Source organism: Danio aesculapii, chromosome 15 (assembly GCF_903798145.1).
Source record: "Danio aesculapii chromosome 15, fDanAes4.1, whole genome shotgun sequence".
Lineage (NCBI taxonomy): Eukaryota > Metazoa > Chordata > Actinopteri > Cypriniformes > Danionidae > Danio > Danio aesculapii.
In genome coordinates this window covers 7828038-7847198 of record NC_079449.1, presented here as the reverse complement: position 1 = coordinate 7847198, position 19161 = coordinate 7828038, and the positions used below count along the sequence as shown (strand labels likewise).

Sequence of the window (19161 nt, the reverse complement as noted above, 5' to 3'; positions counted from 1 at the left end):
CCTTCTCTCTACCTCTCTGTCCATCACCCCATCATCCATATACCCATTGGTTTTTAAACACAAACAGATATAGTGTATACTCATATGCACACAAATCAAATGCATTTCTTGGGCACTCCGTAAACATTTTAGCTGCCTTTCATCCTGAGTGGAATGGTTTGATGTATTTCTAACGCTGCAGACAGATTAGCTCAAACATCAGAGGCGTACGTTTATTTAATTGAGTAATAGTTAATGATATGCTGGAACCCTTTTTCCCAAGCTGCATGGAAATGCACAAGGTGAAGCAGGGCTGTGTTAAGCTTGGATAATCTTCCTTTCTAAATGTGTGTGTGTGTGTGTGTGTGTGTGTGTGTGTGTGTGTGTGTGTGTCTGGCTTTGGCATATATAGGAGATACAAGCAGTAGAATCAGGTGGCATCATTCTCTGGGGTGGCATGGGACCCTGTGCCATCACGGAGCTGTCGGACATGGACTCGCCACAATGGTTTTGCCCTTAAATGAATTGTGACCTATAGCGGGCAACTTTTCCTCCGAGTAGCTCCCTGTGCTGTACTTCTCCGCCTTCTCTCATTTCAGCTGCTATCCATCTGCACCATAGAAATAGGATGAGCTCAATGAAAAAAAGCACACCTCTTTTTAGCTGCTAGAAGCCAGGAAAAGGTCAAGTTAATCAACTATAGTGTGGCATAGGTTTCATTTTGAACACAAGGAAGGATGCATCTCCTTTTTTAAAAAGAAGGAAAAAATGCTCTGTTTAAATCATAGGAGGTAAGAAACATTGTCAGCTTTGAAAATGAGATTTTCAGCCAACCTTGACTGGAAAATGGTGACTCAAGTTGAATTTTTGTAGGTTCTAGTCAGGGGTGTGTTTCCGAAAATCATCGTTAGCCAACTAAGGTCGCAAGTTCTGTTGTTACAAACATAGTTCGTTGATTTGGCGTTGTCCAAATCGTTCGTTCCAACAAACATTCGCAAACTTGCAACTGCACCTCTAGAACTGTAGTTAGAAACATAGTTCCTGGCTGTGCTCTATTTCCAGTTATCCCTCCGATATTTGTTTAGAACATTCTAACATTTAAACTTGGAATAATTAAAAATAAGCATTAAAGTCATCTCTCTTAGGTGTAATTTGCTTTCAAAGTATTTTTACAGTCCAGTTTTAGCGATGTTTACAATTGCACTTCCATCTCAGTGCACTTTAAAAATATTGATGTAATTTTGACCACAGCCATGGCTCTTGATGAAAGCTGTTGGTGAGCTATTATTTTAAAAGAGGAATTTACGTTTGGTGTCTAAAGCTTGAGAAAACAAAATATATAGCATTTATTAATGCTTTTATTTTATAGTAGGTTATTTATTTAGTATCTGTGCTGTATATGACATGGGCCTGTTGGTCAGAACATTTCTGCAGTGGTTTGCATGTCAAATTGTAAAAGTAGACTTTTCAAAAAATAAATAAACAATATCCTACTTAATAATAATTATAATAATAATAATTAATATTGTTATTGTTAAAGTAGGATTTTTTCATTTCCTAATAAATATTAAATTTAATTTCTTAATAAATAGCCTCATTATTTATTTATTTATTTATTTATTTATTTATTTATTTATTTATATGATTTATATATGATATTAGAATACTTGTTAGTTTTTGTAAGTGATTTTATGTTAATAGAATATGTAATGTTCTTAATAATATTTTTAAAGGAAACATTGGCTCTATATGTGCCATTTACATAAATTTCAATTAATATGGAAAACTAGGGCATGTTTTTACCAAAAATAATATTGGATTTTTTTTAATGCGTGTGCGTGTAAAACAATATAATTTGCACAGAGAAATTATGGGGTTAGGGTTAGGGTTGATACCACCCCGTTTAGAGCATTATTTTGGGTGTTTTACGTTATAACTAACGTGGTTCAAACGATGGATCTGCGACAGAGAAACTACAGGTTTTGGGAAACACTCGTCACTACATTGTTCTTTTCCCAATCATATGCATCAGATCATGGATGGATGGATGTACTATGATAATGCATCGTACTATGATAGTTGAGCCGCGAGTTATGTCATGGTTGGGAAACACACCCCATTGTTTCATGAAACGATTTTTCTCAATGTTATTTAAAAGTCTCGTTTTTTTAACCAATACTGAGCTGGCCTCAGCTTCAGGCGGCCTGCATGCCCACGGATCGCCCACAATCCGTTTGCTGACCGTCTGATGTACACAGAACACAAAACTGTCCTAACTTAGTAAACTCTATTGTGATTGGTTAACCCCTGTAAATAGTTTTTTTTTAAACCTGTATGGAAGCAAAGTCTTGATTGCAAGACACCGTGCAGACACTCAGGCACTTTTGAGGAAGAAAAAAATCATTCAGCGTGTTCTGTGTTGGTGCTATCAGATTTTTAAAAAAGATATTCAGTTTTGTTTGAGGCACTGCAAGAGAATTCCCAAAGGAGAACTATATAATGCTTTGTTTTCTGAATTATGTATGGGAAATAGTCTCTACCTTCTGTTTAGATTTCCTGTACTGTTTCTACACATTTTCCAGCGGTGTGCATTCTATTTTTGTACAATATGACACTGCATCATGTATTTTAGATACTCCATAATATTACATAAAACTAAACAAACTATGACTGCAAAAATATGAGCGAAAATTGTCCGTATAGTGAATGAGTGTATGGATGTTTCATAGTGTTCGGTTGAAGCTGGAAGGGCATCCGCTGTGTAAAACATATAATGGATAAGTTGGCGGTTCATTCCGCTGTGGCAACCCCAAATTAATAAATGGACCAACCCAAAAAGAGAATGAATGAATGAATGATAAACAAACTGTGACTGATCATGAAAGGTTTACAGCAAAAAAAAAAAAAATGTGATGACGTGAAAACCTTGTGATGTATGCCTGGCTTCTATGGGTTATAAATGTATATAAATATATGTAAATATATGTATATCAAGTGTATATCAAGACGATCTGCTGCAGTTCAAACTGAGCATCAGGATGGGAAAGAAAGGTGATTTTAGTGACTTTGAATGTGGCATGGTTGTTGGTGTCAGAAGGGCTGGTCTAAATATTTCAGAAACTGCTGATCTACAGAGATTTTCACGCACAAGCATCTCTAGGGTTTACAGAGAACGGTCCGAAAAAGAGAAAATATCCAGTGAGCGGTAGTTCTGTTGACGCAAATGCCTTGTTGATGCGAGAGGTCAGAGGAGAATGGCAACAGTAACTCAAATAACCATTCGTTACAATCGAGGTATGCAGAAGAGCATCTCTGCAGGCACAACACAACTAACAAAATAAAATCATTGCCTAATAAAAAAATTGCCTGGTCTGGTGAGTCTCGATTTCTGCTGCGACATTCGGATTGTCAGAATTTTGGCATCAACAACATGAAAGCATGGATCAATCCTGCCTTGTATCAACGGTTCAGGCTTGTGGTGGTGTAATGGTGTGGGGGATATTTTCTTCGCAACTTTGGGTCGATTAGTACCAATTGAGTATTATGTCAACGCCACAGCCTAACCTGAATATTTTTGCTGACCATGTCCATCCCTTTATGACCACAGTGTACCCATCTTCTGATGGCTACTTCCAGCAGGATAACGCGCCATGTCATAAAGCACGAATCATCTCAGACTGGTTTCTTGAACATGACAATGAGTTCACTGTACTCAAATGGCCTCCACAGTCAGGACTCAATCCAATAGAGCACCTTTGGGTTGTGGAATTGGAGATTCACCATGGATGTGCAGCCGACAAATTTGCAGCAACTACAGCATGATGCAATCATTTCAATTTGGACTAAAGTCTCCGAGGAATATTTCCAGTACCTTGTTGAATCTTTGCCACGAAGGTTTAAGGCAGTTCTGAAGACAAAAGGGGGTCTAACCCGGAACTAGTAAAGTATACCTAATAAAGTGGCCAGTGAGTGTATGGTTGACAAAATCATTAGATCTTCTGTGGATTTATTCCAAGTCCTGTTGATCAAAGAGAACACATTTGTTTTTTTAATTTATTTTTCAATAATTAATTTCTAATAACAACTTGATTTTGTATTTGTTATATTGACAGTACATAATATTCTACTAAAGTTTGCATGCAAGATACTTTTCAGCTTAAAGTGTAATCTAAAGGCATAATTAGGTTAACTAAACACGTTGGGTTAATTAGGCAAGTTATTGGACAACAGTGATTGGTTCTGTAGACAATCAAAAAAAAATCTCTCAAAGGGGCTAATTTTATTCCCTATTTTTTTTCTTACTTGTAAAACTGAATATTCCAATCAAACTAAAAGATTTTTTTTCCAGAATTTATTTTAGGAAAGACTATGAAAATGTCCTTGCTCCCTTAAACATCACTTGGAAGATATTCGAAAAAGTATTACAATTTCACAGAAGGCTAATGATTATTATTATTATAACACACACACACACACACACACACACACATATATATATATATATATATATATATATATATATATATATATATATATATATATATATATATATATATATATATATATATATATATATATATATATATATTAGAGCTTGGTATGTGTATTAGAGCTTGGCAGTTGTGAAAAATGTCTCTAGCTTTTCACGTTGTGGAAACCGCTGCAAGGCCTTTTAATTCCAGTCCGTTATTGGTGGCAGGACGCCCTCACGTGCACCTGCGCGCTCTCAGTACAAGTTGAGACGCACGCGAAGGCTCTCGGAGCGCGAGTGTGAACGGGGCAGCTGTAAACAGCGGTGGCGCGCGCGCGCGGATTTTGGTCCTCAATGAGGAGACTGACTGGCCGTGTGGAGCGGATCGAAAGCGACGTCTCTCCATCCGCCGTGTCCATGGACATGTCCGAGAACTGGACCGTAAACTCTACTCGCCTGAGCGGAGTCACCGAGGGACTCGCTTCGAGGAGGGAAAACACGGAATTACCGCGCATTTTCTAAGTTGGAGTCTTACATTTAATGGCAGTCCTGCCCTCAAATGCGAACAGCATCGTAGTTGACAAAGAAAGGCGAAATACACTGGTGTCAATAAAAACCTGACACATCTTGCACTTGAGCGTTAGACACTCCTGAGGAGGGATTTCAACCGAAGCTGGAGATCAGCCGCCACCGAAAGATTTAATAAATAAATAAAGTCTGACTGACTGGACATGTATGTGAACTGATGCGTCCCGCGTTTTGACAGCTTTTTTTGTGTGTGTGTGGAGGAATTCTCGAGCATCAATGCAAATAAGCTGAAGGGGAAGAGGAGGAACAATTGGATGAGGAGGAAGAGCTGTAAACCCACGCCAGCGTTTTCAATGGGAAATACCGGAGCGCACGCGACTGGGGCGAGATGCTCAGAAAAACCGTCTCGTGCGTCGGCGCGCTCTCGCCGTGAGTGAGTTTTAAAAGAGCGCGCGGCGAGGAAGGAGAACGAGCACCGTGAAGTTGAACACATCCGTCAGTCAAGACGCAAATAAAACAGTGTTTCATGTGCCACATGAATGAGAAACCCAAACACGTCACCGAGCTTCCCAAGGCTTGCTGAGAACATGTCAATGTTTAATTGGTGACGATGGTGGAGATGGCACAAGCTTCCTGAGAAAGATTACCGAGCGTGTTTTTTGTGTGTCAGAGAGGGTGAAGTTTATTCGACATGCCCGAGAATGTCTCCCTCATCAGGAACCGGACGGAAGTCGGGCAGGGTCGCGCTTGGGGTAGCGGAACCGGCGCGCGGCCGGCATGGGTCGTCATGGTACTGGCCGGTGTGCTGATCTTCACGAGCGTGGTGGACGTGCTCGGTAACGTGCTGGTGATCATCTCAGTGCTCCGAAATAGAAAACTGAGAAACGCGGGTGAGTGAGCGAGCTAGTGTGTGTGCGCGCGCGCGTTCGGTCCACATCAATTACCTGAGAGATTTTGGAATGTTTACGCAGGGGACGTTCTTGAATTTTTAACATTAAACGCAGAGTGTAACGGAATGTAGCAGAACGCATTCCAGTGTGCCTTCTCTGAAGTTAAATTACAACGCAAAACGATTAAACCAAAAACGCATGAACGCGCCCCTTGTGAACGACCCCGGTAAGTGGATGGGAATCATTCACTGGCTCATGACAAGGAGTTATTAGGATAATAGTGCTATGACTCATTTGCAGTTTCAGAGGAGGGTCATTATTAACAGCTGTCGTGTATTCCCCTGCCGCCACACGGAGAATTTCAAGAATAAACCCAGCGCTTCATTCACAGGGTTACCAGTCATTCACGTGCACAGTGAAGCCAGAACGTGAATGACTGTCTCGTGCACAGAAGAAAAAGAAGAGAGAATTCGGGATTTCTTAAAACATTCTGAGTTCAGCCATCTGCTCTGGTCTATAAAACTGACTCAGCATTTGATTATACTTATAAATACGGTAATTCTGCAAGTCTTGGAAGTCAATTTAACATTTTTGGTCAATTTAACGTAACCTGCTCTAAAACGTATTTTCGTCTAAATTGAGTTACTGAAATATGAGCATGGACCACAAAACAAGTCGTCAGTGACAAATTTCTTTAATAGAGATCTATACATCACATAATAAACAAGATATCCATGAATATTTTCTTATAGGACAATGTTTGGCACAGACTAAACTAAAAAATTTAGATCTAAGGGTTAAAAAATCTAAATATTGAGAAAATCACATATAAATTGGCCAGATTAAGTTCTTATCAATGCTTATTACTGATCAACAATTGAATTTTGATGTATGTTTGGCAGAAATAAAACAAAAAAAATAAGATCTAAGGGTTAAAAACCTAAATATTGAGAAAATCACATATAAATTGGCCAGATTAAGTTCTTATCAATGATCATTACTAATCAACAATTGAATTTTGATGTATGTTTGGCAGAAATAAAACAAACAAAAAAAAAGATATAAGGGTTAAAAAACCTAAATATTGAGAAAATCACCTTTAAATTGGCCAGATTAAGTTCTTATCAATGATCATTACTAATCAACAATTGAGTTTTGATGTATGTTTGGCAGAGATAAAAAAAAGTTGGATCTAATGGTTAAAAGCCTAAATATTGAGAAAATCTCCTTTTAAATTGTCCAAATTAATTCTTAGCAATGCACATGATTTAATTTTGATGTATGTTTGGCAGAGATAAAAAAAAGTAAGATCTAAGGGTTTAAAAACCTAAATATTGACAAAATCACCTTTAAATTTTCAAAATTAATTTCTTAGCAATGCTCATTAATAATGAAATATTGTTTTGATATATGTTTGGCCGGAATAAAACAAAAATATTAAGATCTATGGATTAAAAAAATGAAATATTGAGAAAATCACCTTTAAATTGTCCAAATTAAGTTCTTAGCAATGCTCATTACTAATCAAAAATTGAGTTTTGATGTATTTCCAGTAGGAAATATCTTAATGTATCATGATCTTTACTTAATATTCTAATAAAACATGTAAAATCCAAATTTTGACCCATACAATGTATTTTTAACTATTCCCAAAATATACTATATATAGGCTCACATAGGAATAAAGATTTACATGTTTAAATTGTCTTTAAAAGAAACCCATTCTGAATGCTAAGACACAAGACAACATCAATGCCAGTAAATATGTGCATTATTTTTATGTTGATTCATTATTAGCCCATTTGTTTACTCGTACTTAGTTGGTTAATTCATCTGCATGTTCATTTGTACAAAGCGAAACCTGAAACAATATGTTTCATAGACACAAGAGGGTTTGACGTTACATAACACACAGATATCAAAGACGGTCGGAGCCTGAGAATAACACTGTGCACTCGAGGCTGTCTGACAGCGATACGTTAGCGGACGTTTGAAGACCATGTGAATGTGAGGCTCGGAGAGTGCTGTTTGTGCTTGCGAACATGATTAATGCACAAATGTTTGGATATTTATTGATATTATTCTGAGAACAACTGAAATGCACACACACATGTATGTAGCTGAGAGTGTGTGGCATTTCAGACATGCAGAAGCCCAGATTTATCACAAATGACCATTGCTTCTCTGCTTTCTGCATATATATATACGCATCTCCATCACTTATTTTCTTTCTGTGTTGATGTGAGTGAGAAAGTGAGAAAATACAAAGCAACCCCTGTTAATTCCACTCAAAAAAGCATTTCATTGGAGTCCCCCATTCATTAAAACGAAGGAGCATATGGTTTCAAGTTATGGATCTTCATTTGCATTTAATTTTTTCATTTTTACTGTCTGGCGACACTTCCTATGCTTTGAGGCTATACAAAACTGTTGTCATTATATTATGAAATGTTAAATGTTGGATACAAAAGGCTAGGGGTGTGGATCTACAATGCTATAACGGTTCGATTCGGTTACGATTATCATGCCATCGATTCAGTTCAATTCGATATCTCGGTGTATTGATAATTCTTGTATTAAAATATATAATTTATAAGTATATTTATAAATATGGAGTCAATCTAGGACCATCTATACTTGCAAAATAAAAGAAAGTTTTGCAAACAAAAAATTAAGTATTGAGCAAAAAATAAATAAATAAATGCTGATCTCTTTCTTCCCTGATGTACTTCCCTGTCAGTGAAAGACTGTCCAGCAAACTCACAAGCAGTGCATTGTGCGCAGTTGTCTGCTTTTTAAGTACACTGAAAAAAGTGTTGCATGCAAAACTGTTGCAAACAATTTATTTGTGTTGAATTTAAACAAACAAATTAAATTTTATAATGTTCAACTTAATTTGTTTGTTTAAATTCAGCCCAAATAAATTGTTTACAACCACTTAACGTAAAAAATTTTAGTAAATCCAAGGAATCATCTTTGAATAATTTTTTTCAGTGTACACTGAAAAAAAGTGTTGCAGGCAAAACTGTTGGAAACAATTTATTTGTGTTGAATTTAAACAAACAAATTAAATTTAACAACGTTCAACTTAATTTGTTTGTTTAAATTCAACACAAATAAATTGTTTACAACCACTTAACGTGAAAAAATTGAGTAAATCCAAGGAATCATCTTTGAATCATTTTTTTCAGTGTAGTTGGAGCATTTTAATTACTTGCGGTCTCTAAGGCTGTGCAATTAATCGAAAATCCGGTTTCGATTTCGATTTTGGCTTCTAATGATTGTGAAAAACCATTAATCAAGATAAACGATTATTCCATCATATACTGCCCCCTTTCCAGTTGTACACATTTGTTGCTCTGCAAAGCTCAGCTTCACATGAAAACGACTAAGCATGTACTGTAATGTAATGTTTGCAGCACGGGATGCGCATCCATCATTGATTCATGTTTTTAAAAGCGCGAACGAGACCGCATGCTTCTGTGTTTGTGTCTGATTCGCACACTGAGACGAGCAGAGCACACACATGTAAAGTTATCTTAACGTGAGCGCTTTAATGGTCAAACAGGTGTCAAAACGCGGTGTTTAGAGATTATTCATTTTAACCCTTATTTGTGTAATAAACAAACGAGTTGAGAATCAAAAAACACGTGAAAGAGAAATTAAAGTGACAGTGCGCAATATTCCTGCTGCCGCCTGTTTTCATCATTATAAATCAAACAACAAGAAGAGAAAATCCCTCACTGCTCTTGACTGAAGGACTTTTGTAGCTAAAGTGTTTTTCATACAGTGAAGATGCTTAAAGCACAGTTTGTTTCATATTTTTATTCTATTTTATTTATTTCTCTTTACTTTGCAGGGAGGAAAATAACTGTAGCCTATATATGCAGTTGAAGTCAGAATTATTAGCCCTCCTGAATTATTAGCGACCCTTTTCCCCCAATTTCTGTTTAACAGAAAGAAGTTTTTTTTCAACCCATTTCTGAACATAATAGTTTTAATAACTCATTTCTAATAACTGATTTATTTTATCTTTGTTTTAATGACAGCACATAATATTTGACTAGATATTTTTCAAAATACAAGCATTCAGATTAAAGTGTGATTCAAAGGCTTAATTAGGGTAATTAGGCAAGTCATTGTATAACAGTAGTTTCTGTTGCAGACAATCAAAAATATGTATTGCTTAAGGGGGCTAATAATATTGACCTTAAAATAGGTTTCAAAATATTTAAACCTGCTTTTATTCTAGCCAAAATAAAACAAATAAGCCTTTCTCCAGAAGAAAAAAATATTAGAGGAAATACTGTTAATTTTCCTTGCTGTGTTAAACATCATTTGGGAAATATTTATTTAAAAAAAAAATTCACAGGAGGGTGAATAATTTTTAGTTCAACTGATAATCGTTTTAAATAATCGTAATTACAATTATGACCAAAATAATCTTGATTAGGATTTTTCCCAAAATCAAGCAGCCCTAGCGGTCTCCTCCCTAGCCATAGTAAGCTATTGCCATATAACGCATGCATATGTGATAAATAACGTCAGTGCATAGGGATGAAATAATTCACTGTGAGACAATTCAAACCGGTAGAAATGTTGAATGATTCGCGATATATGTTTCGAACAGAGGGGGCGCTGCATTTACAGATGCAAACTCGCTTTACCTGCACATGGGCAGCAAGCAAGAGGTAGGGCGGCAGAGTAAAATGACTACGGTAAAATGCACCAGACAAGTGCAAACTGTGTGCAAATACTGAGAAAAGACTTTACCTACATTAACAGAACAACTAATATAATGCACATAAACAGGCAGCACAGTGAAAAACTACTGTCACAGATGTCTATTTGCAAAAAACGATTAATTAGCCAAACCACTAATCCAATCTCCGCTTGCTCCGACGAGTGCTACAGAGATCACACGGTGCATCAGTGTTTACATAGCGAAAGTGTGAAGATGTTTTTCATACTAAAAGAGAAAGCTGTTCTGTTACAGGAGCAGGTATTAGATTAGTTTTACTCTCTCCTTTAAAATTAGTTTATGCATATTTTAACAATTTGCTTATTATTACTGAATATTCAAAAATGTTAAGATTATCTCTACTTAAGTGTATCACACTGATACTTACACTAATTCATTACACAAATAGTATTAATTATTCACCTTCATAATCATGTTCAACTTCTGTCTCTATCCTACTATATAATTAGTCATTTTATAATCATTTTTTTAATGCCAGTGGCCAGTCCCCTGGAGCAGAGTGCCTATTGACCACCTCTGCACATGGGCCGGTATAAGATTCAGACTGTATGATAACCTTGGATAAAAATATCACAGTTCTACGGTATAGTGGTTACTGCTCTAAAATATATTCTTTTTAAATGTCTGGGTAAAAAAAAAAAACTTTTATTTTGAGAAGCATTTATAGTATTTTGTAACAGTAAACATGTCAGGCTAAATAATTCAAATGAACCATGAACTTCTGCTTCATTTATTTTAAAAAACAGATTTATTTTTTTACAATTTAAAAACGACATCTTTGGATATCTTTTCTGCTGGAGATACTGTTGTCCTAAAAAAAACAAAAAAAGTAAGTAAAAAATCGTACACATACCTTAGGAACAGTATTGCAGAAAATTTTCACGGTTTTAAATCCTTGACTTTTCCAAACCGCGGTATACCTTGAAAACCGTTATCATCCCATGCCTACTGCACACACTGCTCTCTGGTTTAGGAAAGGCTTTCCTCTCCACACCAGCCATCTCAGTCCCCAGTGAAAGCTTTTTCATCAGCAGGGGACATTGTAAATGTGCAAAGACCTCAGCTTATGCCAAAAAACATAGAAATGCTGATATTTCTGCTGATAGAGTCTTGTTTAGTTTTTATTCTTTTATTTATTTATTATTCTTTTAAATTAGCAATTTAGTCATGGCAGAAAATGTATTATTTTGCAAAAAAATGTGCAGCATTTCATTAAAAGATGAAAGGGCTCTTCACCTTAAATTTGTTTCAAATAATTTTGTTAAAAAAACAAGACTATGACTAAATCGTGAAACGTCTTCGTATCATGAATCGTACCGAATCATGAGTCATGTGGTGAATTGTTATATCCAGCGCGTAATTTGTAAACTGCGAGGTCCCGGAACAGATCAGGGTAACAGATCCGGCATGTTACCAGAGGATGGAGAAGTGTGTCGTGTGAAAGTGGAGAGAGAGAGAGGGGGGGGGGGGTGATGTTGGATGGCAGAGGGGTGTCGCGGACACAGGACGGAAGTGAAGAGTGGGGGGTTGTCGCGGAAGAAAGTGAAGAGGGTTGGGGAATCGCGGAAGAAAGTGAAAGTGAACAGTGGATGGGGGAGGAGGGCGGTTGAGGAGGGGTATCGGTAAAATGAGGTGCTGGATCAGATTTCAGTGGTGCCGGATCCTGATTCCGGCAAAAAATTAAGTCCTGGTTACATCCCTATCAGTACATAATAACCGGTTATGATTATTACTGAACCGATACCAAATTGTTCACATCTGCATCACGGTGCATCGAAGAAACAATTAATTTTGACACCCCTACAGAAGGCAGTCGTACAAATTGAGATGCGAGAGAAAGACAATGAAAGAATCCAAAACAAATGTCACAGAGAGAGAGAGAGAGAAGAGATGATGAGTTGTGTTAAAATATTCTTTTGTTCTCTTTATAATTTGCGTCGTTTGACCTCAGAATGCCAGAACTCCTGTCCTCTGTTGTGTCAATGAGCTTTTTAAAATGCGTTTTTCCAGCTCTCATTGAGCGAGCGCAAGAGAGAAAACACTGTCAATGTGAACAGGGGGAAAGAAAGAGTGGGTAAACACAGATTTGAAGCGCAATATCTCCAAACAGGCAGTCCGTCAAGGCATTCGACAGCGCTGTGTTATTAGGTCAGAGTTTGATATGTCGGCTGTGTTCTGCAATAGTCATCAGTAATACGGAGTGGGTGAGAGCACGGCGAGGAAAGAGACGCTTTTTTTTTCTGTGCATGTCACTGTGTCTTTGGAGATTTTTGACATTTTCTTATCTTGAAATGTGCAGGTGGCATCATCCCATCACTGTCTTAACAAAGCCACGGTAACCACGGCAATGTGCCCGTTTACCAGCACAGCCCTGCACTCCAGCTCTCAAATAAAACATTGGTGTCTTCAAAAGGGATGAAGAGGGAGACCCAAAATGACAGGAATGTTGCTGTCATTCTCTCGCATCTCTATTGTGCTTTCGATAGAGCTGGTAAAGTTCGCGTCTACTGTGTATTTGGACAATTTGGTCTGTGACCCCCCACATGTTAGCGGTGTTTGGTGGAGTGTGTTTGCGTGCCGCAAGGTGACATTCAGTGTCTCATTAGCATAGAGTGATGAGCTTGCTGGTGCTCTATATAGATAGTCAAAGGGCGTGAGATAAATGTTGTGTGTGTGTGTGTGTCTGTCATCCTCGACTGCATCCTTCAGATTTGACCTGTGATGATTAATTTGTGTTAAAGGATCTGCATTTCTGTTCTTCTGCATGTCTGGGTTTGTGCTGCAGCCACATGAACAGCAGGAGCAAGTAGTATTGATTTATACATCAGATGTGTTTAGTTTTGTCCTAAAGGTTCCATTTGCTGTGCATTCCTGGACAGAATCGATTCCTATTGGGTGTTTAAGGGGGAAGTATGCAAATGAGATGACACGCCCACCCTTATGTGTGTTCACCACGCCCTCGCAGCTGTGTAATTCCCTGGAGTAAAACCATAAGGGTGTGTTTAAGACGTTTGTTTTCTCGTGAAAGAGAGGTTCATATCCCCGTAGTGCTGCAAAAGCCTTCTCGCATGATTTATGATCAATGTTTGCTGATGTATTGAACTTTGAGGAGTGGAGCTTTGGAGGGATAGTGTTTTTTCTTGTTCTGTTGAACACAAAAGAAGCTATTTGTGAGAAAAAAATATGTTTTTTTTTGGTCTGTTCAATGAATATATAACAGAGCACTGAAGAGAAAAATTATGTTCTGAGGAAAAAGTATTTTCTTTGGGCAACAATCAAGACTTTTTTCTGTTTTGATCTCCTTGGAATCTCAATCTCCAATTCATATGTTATTTATTTATTTATTTATTTATTTATTATTATTTTGGTGATGCAGTGGCACAGTAGGTAGTGCTGTTGCCTCACAGCAAGAATGTCGCTGGTTCAAGCCTCGGCTGGGTCAGTTGGCGTTTCTGTGTGGAGTTTGCATGTTCTCCCTGCGTTCGCGTGGGTTTCCTCCGGGTGCTCCGGTTTCTCCCACAATCCAAAGACATGCACTACAGGTGAATTGGGTAGGCTAAATTGTCCGTAGTGTATGTGTGTGAATAAGTGTGTACGTGTTTCCCAGTGATGGGTTGCGGCTGAAAGGGCATCCGCTGCATAAAACAAATGCTGGATAAGTTGGTGGTTCATTCCACTGTGGCGACCCCAGATTAATAAAGGGACTAAGCCGAAAAGAAAATGATTGAATGAATGGTATTATTATTTTTTATAGTTATTTTTTCGGAGTTTTCACGTTTAATTGATAGGACAGTAGAGAGTATTGACAGGAAAGTGTGGGGAGCAGAGAGAGGGGAAGGATCGGCATAGGACCACAAGGCGGGAATCAAACTCGGGTCACTGTGAGCACCGGAGTGCATGTGTCGACGCACTAACCACTAAACCACTGGCATCGACAATATTGCTGTATTTAGTACTTTATCTGTGCATGTTCATTCATTCATTAATTTTCCTTCGGCTTAGTCCTTTTACTTATCAGGGGTTGCCACAGCAGAATGAACCACCAACTTATCCAGAATATGTTTTACGTGGCGGATGCCCTTCCAGCTGAAACCCAGAACTGGGAAACACCCATACACTTCTGCGTTCACACACATACACTACGGCCAATTTAGTTTATTCAATTCACCTATAGCGGATGTCTTTGGACTGTGGGAGAAACTGGAGCACCCACGCTAACCTGGGGAGAACATGCAGACTCAACACAGAAACGGCAACTGACCCAGAAGAGCTTGAACCATCGACCTTGCTGTGAGGCGACAGTGCTAACCACTGAACCACTGTGCCGCCCCTATCTGTGTATATTCATTTTCTTTTAGCTTAGTCTCTTTAATAATCAGGGGGCGCCACAGCAGAATAAACCGCCAACTATTCCAGCATATATTCTACACAGCGCATGCCCTTCCAGCTGCAACCCAGTACTGGGAAAAATCCATATACTTCTGCATCCACACACATACCAAGTTACTTTATTCAATTCAGCTGTACCCATGTCTTTGGACTGTGGGGAGAACTGGAGCACCCATGCCAATCCAGGAAGAACATGCTAACTCCACACAGAAATGCCAACTGACCCAGCAGGGGCTCAAACCAGCGGCCTTCTTGCTGACAGTGTTAACCGCTGAGCCACATTGCCGCACCTATTCATGCATATCTTTTTTTTTAATTCAGGTACCCACTTTAATTAAAAGAACAACATCCCCTCTTTCCTTACCGTCATTTGTTCTCTTTTTTAATGATGTGTTTACTGGCACGAGGGTGGGATCAACCTGTCAATCACATTAGATCCAGCAGTAGTAAACCTCAGCCATGCAATCAATTCCCCGGGGACTAAATTAAAGGGGTAGTTCACCCAAAACTGAAAAAAATCTGACATTTACTTATCTTGCATTCGTCCCAAACATTTTTCTGTTGAACACAAAATAAGATATTTTGAAAAATGTTGGCATTTACTTACATATTATTTGTCTTTCCTAGTATGGAAGCCAATGGTTACAGGTTTCTAACAATTTTCAGATATGCTCTTTTGTGTTCAACAGAAAAAGGAAACTCATCAAGATTTGGAACCACTTAAGGGTGAGTAAATAGTGAGGAAATGCTCACTTTTGGGTGAAATATCCATTTAAGTAATGCCCTACATTTTTACTTAATTGAGATGCCATAATCATCATAACTTATTTCATGCCAACTAGGGTTGGGCGATGTCAACCAATTTGGCATCGTACGATGTCTAATGTGAAACATCGCGATGGACGATGGCATCGTCTTCATAGGCTAAGGTGAATTAATTATTTATGAATAATTAATTAATTCATAATAAATTAATTATTTGTAGCCTATACCGTTTCAAATACCTGACCCGCATGGTCTTTGTTTTACCTATAAACAAATAATAAATAAATAAAGATAAATTACACACAAATTACCTCCTGTTAATCATTTTTTCCGCGGGACTCTGGCATGAATAGGCAGAGTGATCTGTGTCGTTATGATGGCGTCGACAAGCTTGGTCGATAAAAAATTTGCCCAACCAACAGTATCTGAGGTTTTTGCTAAAATTACTAAGTAATTTAAGTAATTGAAAAGTCGATTAAGATTAATTAAATATCACATTTAACAACTATAGTGAGGCGTGATGCAGCGGTACATCCTTGATGACCTGTCCAACGTGCACTGCTCTCTGGAGCTCAGACAAACGCATGACAGCGTGTTTGGCTGTGTCTGTGTGTGCGGTCACGTGATGTGCGTTTTCAGCGGACAGAGTGCTGTTCAGAAATGCTAGGTTAACACGATGTGGACGTGGATCATTTTTGTTCTAAAATGCCATTTTAAAACTAAGACCTATTAGTGTAAACGGGGCCTAAGACATATTAATGCGGCTGTCAATCAATTAGGTGGGCGGGTAAACCTCCTACATCACGTTGTGGTGGGACTCAAAATGGGAGGGATTTGGATCTTAAAAGGAAATTTAAAAAAAGACACATGTTGTGTTTATATCACGCCAATATGACTGTGGACACGGCGACGCAGTGGTGCAGTAGGTAGTGCTGTCGCCTCACAGCAAGAAGGTAGCTGGTTCGAGCCTCGGCTGGGACGGTTGGTTTTTCTGTGTGTATACACTCATAGTGTATGAGTGTGTATAGACGTTTGAGATGGGTTGCAGCTGGAAGGGCATCCGCTGCGTTAAACATGCTGGATAAATTGTCGGTTCCATCCGCTGTGATGACCCTGGATTAATAAAGGATTAAGCCAAAAAGAAAATGAATGAATGATTGAATGACTGTGGACACACTATACCTACACACAGTTATGTCTAAACAGCTTACAACAGATGATTTTCATCAGAGGTGCCCTGTAAGAATTGTACATAAAAGATGACCCATTTGATAAGTTTTAAAAGGCACCTAGGTTAGCCCTTTTTTCAGATTTAACCTGATTTAACATCCACAAACCGGGATTGAAGCGTCTTCCTTTATAATTGTTCTGACACACGGCTGTGGTGATGAAGTAAAGCTGAAGTAAATCGCTGTAATTCATTACACACATGCGATATATTAAAACATTTTAAACATGTGAAACTCACTCTTGATCACATTTGATGATGATTGATGATCCTAGCAAACTGAACAGACCTTTTATTCCCGTTTGCTTTGCACACGTCTGGTCTTGTTGTTATGATTATACTCGTGACTACCAGGACATGGTAATACGCAGCTGTCAATCAATTTTGGTGGGCGGAGGGACCGCACTCCTACGTCAAGTTGCGGTCGATCTGAAAACTGCTCCAATTGGTCTACCGTTTTTTATGTTGTTAAATTTGAAAAAAAAGGACTGGGTGTGTTTATATCACCCCAGTATGACGGTCTATGCACTATAACTTCAAATATGTCTGTCCAAACAGCTTGAAAAGTAGATTTTTCACCATAGGTGCCCTTTAAAAAAAGAGCCTTTTTCTAAAATCTAAGTAAATTAAAAGTACAGACAATATCACCATTAATTGGAAAGTTAATCCAATCTCATGAGGAAACCTTCTAATTCGTGTTTTGTCAGAAAAGTGGTAAATTCATACGAACCCGCATGCATGTTAGAAAGGTTGGACATGCCACAAACTCCACCCCTAAAACGAACGTTCACTAGGAGATGACCAAATCATATTAAACGATGATGAGATTAAATGAGATCATATGATTTAGCCACTAAATCAAAAAAGTAACAAACTGCATCGAGATTGTGTTGGGAAGTTCAATTCAGTTTTTTTCCTCATTAGAATAAATGCTGTAGAGACTCATGGGGCCAAACACAGAGGTCAAGGCAGTGCCAATAAATGACCTCTTTCTTTTCAATATATTTCTTATTTAGATCCTTTCAATACAAAGCTCCTTTTGACTGGAATAACCCCCCTTCTTCTTTTAGATCAATTAAGTCATTTAGTCTTTTCAGGACTAATTCATTTTCTTTTTTGGGAACAACTTGTAAATGTTATTCATTTTTGTTCCAATTTAAATGATTATTATTTATTTGTTTATCAAATTGTTTGTACTTTTTGATTTTTGATATGTTTTTGGTTGTCTATAGGTTTAGATTGTGGCGTTCAGGTGAAGTATGCCGCTTGTGTTGTTTAGCTGTACTGTATGTTATGATGTACTGTTTGATTTATGTATCTCTTAGGGACCCCCTCGAAAATGAGATGGTTTATCTCAAGGGGCTATCCCATTTAATAATATTAGATTCAGATTCAGATTTATTTGTTTTATCTGAACTAATTGTCTTTCGATGGCATAGTGGCTAAGTGGTTAGCACTGTCACTGCAAGTAGGTCGCTAGTTTGAGCCCCAGCTGGGTCAGTTGGCATTTCTGTAAGAAGTTTGTGTTGGCGTGGGTTTCCTGTAGATGAATTAAATCAGTTAAATTGGCCTGAGTGCTGGGATAGTTGGTGGCTCATTCCACTGTGGCAACTCCTGATAAATAAGGGACAAATTCGAAGGAAAATGAATGCATGAATGAATTCTGCAGGGACAAATGAAATGAACACTTACCGTATGTTTCCTACAGGGATTTAAATTGTAAACATGGCACCTGCTTCCCCTCTTGGGAGTTAGCAGGCCTGTTTAAAAGTCATTGGTGTTTTTGAGAAATGTGGAGGTGGAAGTGTAAAAGTTCTGGAACGTAGGCTACAGAGGTCAGTCAAAAAACAGCATCAGTGTCAATGGAGAGCGGCCACGTCAGCGGCGTGCAGTGAAACGCGATCTCTAGCTGACCAAGAAAAATGTACCATTTTCCAAATGTGTGTGTGTGTGTGTGGTCATTTTATACAAGGCCGTTTGATCTCCCAACAAAGCCACTCCCTTCTACACACACCCACTTTCACACACACTAAAATTTCCTCAGATACAGGGTTATTGGTGCCAAGTGAGATTACAAAGTCCCAGAGGACATTGCCTGCGGAGCTGCTACAACGGGAAGCACTTTAGACCTGCGTTCATTTATCTTGAG

At 38.2% G+C, this 19161-nt stretch overlaps 1 protein-coding gene across 1 annotated transcript in view; it reads left to right on the top strand.

The window, feature by feature from the left end:
- The first annotated feature begins 5669 nt into the window (after positions 1 to 5669).
- The window catches only part of mtnr1ba (melatonin receptor type 1Ba), a 32714-nt gene continuing 19222 nt past the window's right edge, over positions 5670 to 19161 (top strand). The window contains exon 1 of the mRNA XM_056473770.1: positions 5670 to 5868. Within this exon, the coding sequence (XP_056329745.1) occupies positions 5670 to 5868 (199 nt within the window). The remainder of the gene's footprint in view (positions 5869 to 19161) is intronic.